The 10,436-nt window shown below is 39.5% G+C and overlaps 1 protein-coding gene across 1 annotated transcript; it reads right to left on the bottom strand.

The window, feature by feature from the left end:
* Positions 1-573: 573 nt before the first annotated feature.
* Positions 574-9,891, bottom strand: psmc1b (proteasome 26S subunit, ATPase 1b). Its single transcript, XM_061052539.1, has 11 exons — positions 9,869-9,891; positions 9,302-9,355; positions 8,877-8,973; positions 8,150-8,274; positions 7,816-8,001; positions 7,548-7,676; positions 7,296-7,392; positions 4,311-4,500; positions 3,610-3,761; positions 3,090-3,244; positions 574-962 (listed from the first exon to the last, which is right to left on the bottom strand). Exons 1-11 carry the CDS (start codon positions 9,869-9,871, stop codon positions 828-830), a joined length of 1,323 nt encoding a protein of 440 aa, XP_060908522.1. The 5' UTR covers positions 9,872-9,891; the 3' UTR covers positions 574-827.
* Positions 9,892-10,436: the final 545 nt, after the last annotated feature.

The raw sequence follows: 10,436 nt of genomic DNA, 5'->3' as shown, positions 1-10,436 counted from the left end.
AGAGTCAAGTTAACTTTTGTTTATTGCTCAGGAACGGTCTCCTTAAACACTTCAGAGTGAAGCATTATTGCGATGACATGCTGCTCCTGGAGGCAAAGTCCGAGTAAAATGCTGCAGTCAGGATGTTTTATCTCGTTCTGTAACCCTGAGATTTAATTATGTGCATCTGCACTTTCGTCTAGTGTGTGGGAGTCTTATTCTTGTAATTAGTGGATTATGTCTCTTTAAAGGAAGGCATGAGCAGGCCCCTTTCTTTCCTCTCACCTTTTGAAATAACAGGTAACATCCTCAGAGAGTGTGCATGCAAGACAAAAGTGAGGGAAAGACATGACTTTGCATATTGATAAGATTGATTATGTTTGTGACACAGGGCAGCTACACAGAGACCGAACTAATTGAATAATTCATGTGATTAATTATCTCAAGATATTACAGCACAGCAATGAACTCAATACACAGCAATCTAATAAGAAGCAACATCAACAGATGCTGCCTCTGTGCAAACACGATTTGAGAGGGTGCTGCTGTGAGCAAAAACCGCCCCAACAAATAAAGACAGATAAAAAAGATGAGTAACACTCTGAAGCCATTTATTAAGGGAACAAAAACATCGTAAACTGCCGCTTTTTTTGTCCTTTTTATTTATTGTCTTTACACATAACGGTAACAGGAGAGTGGGATAAGCCGGACATTACATGCACAAAATATATCAAAACTCTCTCTGGGGAGGCAGACAACTCAGCTGCGGCCTCTTCTCTTTCACACAGCGATAGATAAAGAAGGGATGAGGGAGAGGTGAAAGTGAGGGATCTGTAAAAGTTTGAAGGTTAGAGGTAAAGGCCCTCCGGTGTGCCCTCCTGCTTCTTGTACAGGACGTTTTCCTTGGACTTCTTGAAGTCTTCGTTGGTGACTTTCATACGGCGCTCCCGCAAAGCCATGAGGCCGGCTTCTGTGCAGATGGCCTGGAGGAGCACAGGGAGAGGAGAGCACATATAAATAACACGGGACGCGCTTTAATAAATGCTTCAGCAGGAGAAAAGGAGGCACATTAGGTAGACAGACTGTGGAAGCTCATTCTAATGAATGCAGTGGGAACAAGAAGTAGCTGTAACAATGATCTGCTTTGATGTTGTCATTTAGTCTGACTGTGTGTGTTTAGCGTCCTGCTTCACAGGGCAAACTAGAAACAGAAAAGAAAAAAGCTTTGGAAAATTGTGAATGTGGAAACAGCTGTTTTAAAGGAAGTACCACAAAAAGGACACTATTGATTTGGCAAAACTGTATTTAGAGAGAGACTGCTTCAACCCTACTTTGATTCAACTCAAACAGATTCTAAAAACACACAGTAGAAATTGACCACATTTAAGATAAAAGGGTGAACTTAACAGCCTTCTCTTGGGCACACAAGGCATAGGACTTTGAATTGACATTACTACATACAGGGGCTACACATTGCTGTTATGGTGACCGCAAAAATTAATCCTTGCAATATTGACAAGCCAACCACTGAGCATCGTAGGGCACCGTCACAACGGCACAACCTCATGATCAGACGGAAACAACGACAACTGATCTGGTACCTAAACTGAATGTAACTTCGCCCCTTTGGGTTACATTTTCTGCTTTCAGCAAAATGAAAAAGTTAAACCAGCTGATTTAGATGAGGAAATTTGTAAAATCTGCACTAAAAGGTTCCCTGAGGAACTAGGAAAGTCATCGTATTTGAGGTCTCACCTCGCAAATACTATCTGCACCGCAAAATTATTTTGATTGTGACTTTTATTTATATGATTATTTTCTTAACAACTCGTGACAATCAGTAACAGACACAAACATTCTCGTCACAGAACAGCGTGCGAGCAGCGCTGCAGACAACAGAGAGCGCCTGGTGCTGAAACAAAGCACCGTCACAGCAGCAGCAGTTCTCACCAGACTCACATCCTCTTTAGCCTTTTGTCTAAAAAACACAACACAGTGTTGTGCTGTTAACCTTTACACTACATTGTTTTGTAAGCTTTATAGTTTTAAGTTACATTATTATTTTTCAATCATGTCAAAACATTTAACCCTCAGGCATCAGTTTAATTTACTACCCTCTTGAGTCATTAAGGAGAAAAATGTCCATAGTGATGCATGAGGGTTAAAAAGGTTCACAATTTTTTTTTTTTTTTTTTAATCACAACTCCTGAATCATCCTGTTCCTATCCAAAGCACAACTTTTTATGCAACCTGAGCAAATAAATGAACATTTGCTTATTATCAGTGAAAAATATCTCAACATTGAATTTAATTAATTAACAGCTCTTTTGTCAATTTTGTTAAAGAATCAAAACAGAGTTTGAAAATGTATCTAAATTAATAAAAACTTGGTGTGGAGTCCTGACATTAAAGGTTTCCTCTCTAGTTTGAGTTTACATATCAGACATGCAGGTTGTTTGTCTCTTTTGAAACCTGCCATTCTTATTAACTGACGTTTCTATCTATTTAAAAATGTTAAAAATAATTTAATCCACTCAAAGGAAACTATTTAAATTTGATAGAAAAATAAAACCCTAGTTAAAGTGTCATTCTGCCACATGCCACATGAGGGCAGCAGAGTTGGGTCAATGTAAGCTATAGGTACACATGTACAGTTAACACTTTGGATGGAGAACATAACACTATTAAAAAGTGATGATGCTACAATAATGTAAAAAAAACAGGCTTGTGGTTCCCCTTCAGACAGCTTTATACTGCTTTCACCTTTCTGCTGAGCCACAGAGTGAGCTGGCTCGCTGCCAACCTCTCTTATAATCAATAAGCACTGGAGTCACAAATCCAGGCTGGAGCAAATTAGGAAAACAGACAGAGTAAAGACGCAGCTCGATTGGACAACTCGGACCATGCTGCTTTATCCACCGCTGTGATTAGATAGTGTGCGTTTAACTGATACACTTACAGCCATAGAAGAGGGGGGGACAAAGATGAAACTCAGTAGGGCCATTCTCACCTACCCTCACACTGTTTGTTGAGGTTTGAGAACGTGGACGTTTTTAATTCAACTATTGTGATCAGAGAAGAAACCCTTTTTGCAGACTGACTCAACTTACCTTAATGTCTGCTCCTGATAGGTCGTCTTTAGCCAGGATAAGGTCATCAAGGGTGACATCATCCGCTACTGTCATGCGGCTGGTGTGGATCTGGAAGATCCTCCTTTTGGTTTTCTCATCTGGCAGAGGAAACTCGATCTTACGGTCGATTCTCCCTGAGTGGGAAGGAAAAAACACATTAGAAACTGCCAGAAATGTGCTTCTGACAAATTAGATTGTGAAACATAGAAGGGTGCCAACTGATCAAACACTGTTCTTGTTCACTTCATTTATCAAATTGTAGTCATTCAAGGCAGCTTTAACTACTGCTTCATGAAAACAGTACTGTTTAATTATTACTGTAAGTTCTACATTTTTTTGAATTCCAACAAAGGTGGAGCCGTTATGAAATTGAAAATAGGGAAAACATGTTTTGTTTTTTTTTTAAATCAAGCTTAAGTACTCTCAGTCATCAACAACAGAAAAGAGGGAGTCAGCAACAGATACAGGCTGAACCAGAGCCCAGAAGACTCTCACTGACCAGGTCTGATGAGGGCGGGGTCCAGAGTTTCTATCCGATTGGTGGCCATGATAACTTTGACGTCTCCCCGAGAGTCGAAGCCGTCCAGCTGATTGAGCAGCTCCAGCATAGTCCTCTGGATCTCCCTCTCACCTCCAGAGTTAGAGTCATACCTAAACACACATTTATCTTAATGTATACAATCTACGACATAAAGTGATGTCAGCAGACTATAAGCACCACAAGCTTGTCCATCCTGCATTTTCTCCTTGAGGTGAAACAGTACAAGCTCATTTATTATAAACACGAGTCAGCATCAAAACAATGTCTGGCTTGTTAAAAAAAGAAGAAAAGAAAAGGGTTTAAATCAATATTTTCAGCACTCTGTTAGTCTTGTCCTATACCTGCCATGATGTTTTTCATCATGCCAACCTAAAACACAAACTTGCTAAGTGTGACATCAGTAGTGAAATTAAATTTCTCGAGGAGAAGAGTACTTTCAGTTTGATAATGACAAAAGTTAACCAACTTCTACTGTCAAATGCTGCCTAAAAATAAAGCTGTGATATTTTCAGGAACAGTCAGTTATCTCACTGACTAATCCAACACCTTGTTATCTATTCCTGACTCCTTGGAACAGCAGGTGACACATTACCTCTGCTCGGGTGCTCTCGGTCTCTCACATTCTTGGTATGAAAGTTTTAAGAAGACAGTCTGCGTACCTCTTTGTGCCGATAGCATCAATTTCATCGATGAAGACGATGGAGGGAGCGTGCTCCTCTGCCACCCTGAACAGCTCTCGGACCAGCTTGGGCCCGTCTCCCAGGTACTTCTGGATCAGCTCGGAGCCCACCACGCGCAGGAATGTGGCTGATGTCTGATTGGCTACAGCCTTGGCGAGCAGCGTCTTACCTGGCACATGAGGAACAGCTCTGTTTACACTTTGCCACAGTAACATACACAGCATGAAAAAGTAATAACTTCAAATTGTGGCTCCATTAGAGACTGAAACTTGAGACTCTGTTCACAAAAATTTAAATGAATCCTCAAAATATCCCTCTAAACATTGTTTATAGGATGACGACTACATTGATTTTATATATATTTTAAATTTGAACTCATAATTGTCTCATTCACCTGGTAATCTGATGGATTGGAGCTGTATTTCTACTCATCTTTTTGTATTTGTATTAAATGTGAAGTTTTTGGAAAAGGTTTTCAAAAAGTCACTATGAAGGTCAAAGGGATGGTATTAAATGTACTGCCAAAAGCCAAGCACTCTCTGCTTTTATGATAAAAGAGTAAATGGACTTGAGCTTGTATAGCGCTTTTCTCAGTCTTCTGAATACTCCAAGCCTTTTTACACAGCAGGTCACACCCACGCATTCACACACTGATGTCAGAGGCTGCTATGTCAAGTCTCCATCAGTATTAACTTATCTATTCATACACATTCACACCGCTGATGCAGCAGTGGGAGCAATATGTGGTGCAGTGTTTTGACAAAGGACCATTCAACATGTGACTGCAGGAGCTGGAGACTGAACCCCTGACCTTCCCGTTGAGACAAACAACTCTACCACTGAGCCACAGCCACTCAGATGTAATAAGATCTTCTTTAATGAAGAACAGCTTTGCTTTGAACATTTACCGAATGACTGTTGAATGTGTCAGTTTCACAAAGGCAATCCTTCTGGTTTATGGCTAGTTCTACTGCCTTTTTTGACCACCATACTGTTATTTTAAAATGCAAATGTAACAAAAGCAGGTTGAAGAAAAAAACCTATGTTATGGATTTTGATTCATTATTACAACAGGGTAAAAGTGAATTAAGAGCATTTTAATCTGAGGCAGTACTCAGAGGCTTGCAGGAGGTTGGTGACAGTCTGGCACCTTCCCTGTTGCAGTGCCCTTTACAAAAAGGTCTCTAATGGCCAAATGCAATGTGCTAGTGATGTCAATCAGTGGTAGCCACCTCTTAATCTTGCTAGTTTATAGAAGAAAAAAAAAAATCATACTTATGTGACTGAGCTGCAAAAGCAAAAATTTGTAGAGAATATGTTTTTCAAACTGGGTGTCCAAACCTGCAATCTTACCAGGTGAATATCTATAAAACTTACATCATCGATTTCAGTACCATCTAACTTTCTGTAAATGAAATGTTAAATATCGGGTGCATTCATCAATTATTTGAATCTTACGTTGATAAGAGAGGGTTGATAAACATTTACAGGTTAGAGGGATGTAGGCCGGGGAAACATACACTAGTGGTGGGCGATATGGAAAAAATGCCATCACAATCTTTTTATGGTAGTATCACAATCACGATTTTCTTTCATACTGATCTTAAAGAAACATTTTTCCAGTAACTGACCAGTTCAACCACTTTTTCCATGTATAATTTCTTTAAATGCACAAAAAGTGTGCTGATAATTTTTGTCTATTTGAAACATGTCTTTGTTGGGGGGTCTGGTGGTCTCACCCAGAACATTTTTAGGACCAGAAATGTCTTTCCCTGCATTCTCAGAATTTTTCATGCACAATTTGAGGGTTTTCTGCACCACTTTAAAATTATGATTTAGTATTGTGTCCTCTTTTGTGTCTTTAAATCTGTTTTAGTGTTCATCAGGTAGGCCTAAATATTTGAAACAGTGATGCATTCATTTAAAAACATGTAGATTTCAATCATTATCCAGAATGTGTTTATTCTGCGACATACAGTCAAAGTAAGAGTTTTATTCATAGAGGGGGCGGGACATCATTGATTGATTGACAGTCACCATGGTTACTTACTCTCACCTGCCTGTTGCACACTGAACAAGAGGAAAAAGAGCAGCTGACTGACATTAGGCCTACTTCAAGCAGCATGCATTGATACTGATGCATGGAAATAAATGATTTTAGCCTACTGTTCAAAAACATTTTTTACAACCACGGTCCAGACCTCGCTGATATGATCGCCTCCCTCCGCTTCATAACGTAGTTTAATTCTCGTTCCCGTTATCACAACAGGTGATCTTTGAGTGGAGAGGCCTGTTAGTAATTTGTAAAAACTGAGAGAGCAGAAAACACCGGCAGCATCAGTTTAAACACCAGGATTTTATCTCCCATCACTGACTGTTTGTCTGAGCTCCGATCTGTGACACTCAGCAGACGTCTCGAGCGCGTTAAGGGTTTGTTACGTTGCCATCCAAAGTACAAACCTTAACTGTTCAAACTCTGCAGCTGACTGTTTCTTGCACCATGTCGGTTTGGAAAAATCTCTAATAGTTCCATCTATCCAGGATGGGGTCTCTTTACGGACTAACTTTTAAGTGCTTTCAGACACTGTCTGCCATTTTGTGTGGGCGCAATGAAGAAAAAGAGCCTTAAAATTAGGGGATTGTCTCATGGCTCTGCTTCCACTTTACAAGAGTATGCTGTCGGCTGACAGAATTCCTAACATACTAGAATTAATTCAACCCATCAGGAGGAGATGATCGGGACATGGTGAGCCATTTTGCACCTTTGTACACTGGACAGCAGTTAGGCTCAAATGATTCATCTGAAATACGTCCCAACTTCAAAATCAGTATTGTGACTCAAAAATCGGGTCTAAACTACTTTAATTCAAGCAGTGAATGCCTGGCCTAGGAAATACTATCTTCTGATCGGGTTTTACACATTTGGAAATTAGTTACAGTAAAATACTTGGAAGAAGAATTTACCTGTGCCAGGTGCTCCATATAAGATGACACCTTTAGGTGGCTTGATTCCCATCTCTTCATAATACTCTGGGTGTGTGAGAGGCAACTCCACTGACTCCTGTTTAAAATGACATGAAAATGAAATCAGACTCAGTATCCAGGGACAGGAAAATAAACCTGCAACAACCATTGGCCTGTTTTTATCACTTCTTTATGCGCATTATTATAATATATTCTTGAGTCATGTGAGGTTGTAAGACATTTGAGATGTACCTTGATCTCCTGGATCTGATTGTCCAGTCCTCCAATGTCAGCATAGGTTTCTTGAGGGGCCTTCTCCACCTTCATGACTGTTACCAAGGGATCAGTGTCGTCCATCAGCACCCCAATCACAGCATGGACCTACAAGTTACACACAAATCCAAGTGGGGCAAACATTTTACAAACTTTATTTACAATGTTTTCAGTAACTGTATGAGACTTGCTTTGCCTCATAGTTGAAAAAGAAAGATTATTGAGAAGGATTCCCACTGAAAATGACCTTGTGGTTTAACAGAACAGAGCAGCCAGGCTCCAGCAGATCTTTATCCACAAACGACAGGATGCTGACGTAGTGCTCTGATCCCACTGAGGTGGAAACGATGGCATGGTTGTCATCAATGATTTCCTCTAAAGTGCCCACTGACATTGGGGTTCCACGCAGGTCATCCACCTTAGATCTCTCCTCCTAAAAAAAGAAGGACAGTTTTAGTTTTTAAGACAATTCTGTGAGAAGTTTTGGTCCTTCATAACACAGAAGTCAAAGAATAGAATTATTTTGAAAAACAAAAACACTGCACAGAAGCAAGTGATGTAAATATGGAACATAGGCTGACCTCCTGTTTTTCCTCCAGAGGCTTCATCTGCTCCTGGTTTCTGATGAACTCCTCCTCCATTAATAAGTAGTCTTTGATCCGCTCCTGTTTCAGCAGCTTCAAACGGCATTGAGTGTGAGGAGTGACTGAAAAGCAAAAACAGGTAAGCAACAGTTAGTCTGGTTATAAAAATAAATAAAGGCCCTGTATTTGCAGTAAGAAAGCAGAGATGTAGGTGTGTGTGTGTGCGGAAAAAGGAGGAGAAGGAGGTAGAATTACAACAATAACACAAGAAATAATCGACTAAAAATGTGGCAAGCAGGGTTTTCCCCCATCAAGACAGTGTCGTGCCACTGATACATGGTACTTGAATTTCTTATGTAATTACTGATGGTACATGAGAAAGATAGAATATCTGCAAATTATCTGCATCAGCTGACCTCATTACAGTAAGGCAGGAAACCTAAGAACATATATAACAACCTATATTGTAATGGGGGGACAAAGTGATCTCCCCAACTCTGTACTGCCTTTGAAGCAAGAAAAAGGTGCGTTACAGGGGTGAGACGCGAGAACAGCGCTGTGTCTTCATGTCCGACTGTGTGTATATGTGGAGCTCTTGCTAATGACAGTGGAGCTTCGTTACGACGCTGTAATGGGATTGTACAAGGAAAAGGGCTAATACGTACCTCCCATCAGACCGAAAACATGAATTCACAACTTTATTTTGTATTTTTCAGATCCTTACCCAAAGGTAGTTTACTGGCAGCGTCTGGTCCCTTGGTCTTCTTCTTTTTCTTGCCAACTCTGGTGGGAATTGGAGGCTCATATTTCTTTTTCTTATCCTTAAGAAGGCAAAAATAGCATCGGTGCAAGTCAGAAAGGAAGCCATAAAGCATAAACATCAGTATTCAAATAGACGACAAATGTTGAACAAACACATTTAACTTGTTGCAACATAAAACAAATGTAGTCTATATATCTACACTTTTTTAAATCTTGATACCAGTAGCTCTACAAATTAATTTCCTAATTTTACTCAAAGTGTTGTAGAAAACTTGCTGAAGGGAAGTTTGTGAATAAATTGTGTTGATGACTTGTCAGATCAGACTCATATCTTACAATATAAAATGTAATAATATAAACATGTATCAGAAGCTGTGTCATTCTCACCTTGTCATCTTTCTTTCCTCCTCCTGGACCGTGGCCTCCACTCTGGCTTTGACCCTAAAACAATATCACACATATTTCAGTAAAGTTAAAAAGACAAGAAGCTCCCAGTCTGAGAGTTTTATATCCATTGTTTATCTTTCCTTAATGGATAATTTGTCACAATAAAGTTAGCTGGCGTCGCCGTCAGCAGCTCGGTAAGATAGATTGAACCCGTCAACTCGTATTGTTGAAGAGACAAACTACGTGAGACCGAAGTAGACCCGTAAGAAACAGGATAATATGAAGTTAAAAGAGAAACTGTGTCTGCAGCCCGGATGACTTTGCTAATAAAAGCTAGCATAGCTGCTACCTGCGGAGAAACAAGCTAATGCTGCTAGCTGCTCGTAGGCTGTTAACTTCTTTTAATTCTGCTTTAAATTATACAAAATAAGACATACAGCCACTTGGAACTATACTTTAGTGTGACTGTTGAAGTGTCCGGCCCTGCAAATTGTGTTTTATTCGCAATAAAAAAGGTTTTTGAAAAATAAACATAGGAGCCGAAGAGAAATTTGCTTGCTCACTTACCATTGTTACGTGTCGCTCTCTAATGACGTCAGCGCGTACGGCTACGCGAAGGGCCAAAAATCAACCGAATAACAAAACTAGTTTTTATCGCTGGATCAATCCAGTTTGAGCATCCGCTGTCAAGTCAATCCCTAATAATTTGCTTCCTTCCTTTTACGTTTTCGTTTCTCTTATTTTTTAATACAGTTGTGTTTTAAAAAAAAAAAAAAAAAAGTAATTTGATACAAAATAGGGTTTAAAGTCCAATCAGTAACATGTCGAGTTAAGCACGTAGCCTTTTATTAATAATTCAATCATTGTCGTTTTAAAACAAAAAAGTAATTTAGCCGAAAGAGAAGAATGCATAATGGAAAGGAATTAAAGTAGCAGACATGTTAATTTCTGTAAAATACAATATATTTGGTAGGAAAATGTAAAGCATGTATCTGCAATTGCATTAAACTAACCTACAATATATATTTTTAAAATACAGTTTTTTTGCCATCATTCCTTTGAGGCAACAATTTTCAGTTGAGGCTCCACAGTTATCTACACCTGAAGAGAAATAGTTTAATTGGAATAGTTCACT

Source organism: Labrus mixtus, chromosome 12 (assembly GCF_963584025.1).
Source record: "Labrus mixtus chromosome 12, fLabMix1.1, whole genome shotgun sequence".
Taxonomy (NCBI): domain Eukaryota; kingdom Metazoa; phylum Chordata; class Actinopteri; order Labriformes; family Labridae; genus Labrus; species Labrus mixtus.
The sequence above is the reverse complement of the archived record's forward strand: the minus strand, read 5'-3'. Positions and strand labels throughout refer to the sequence as shown.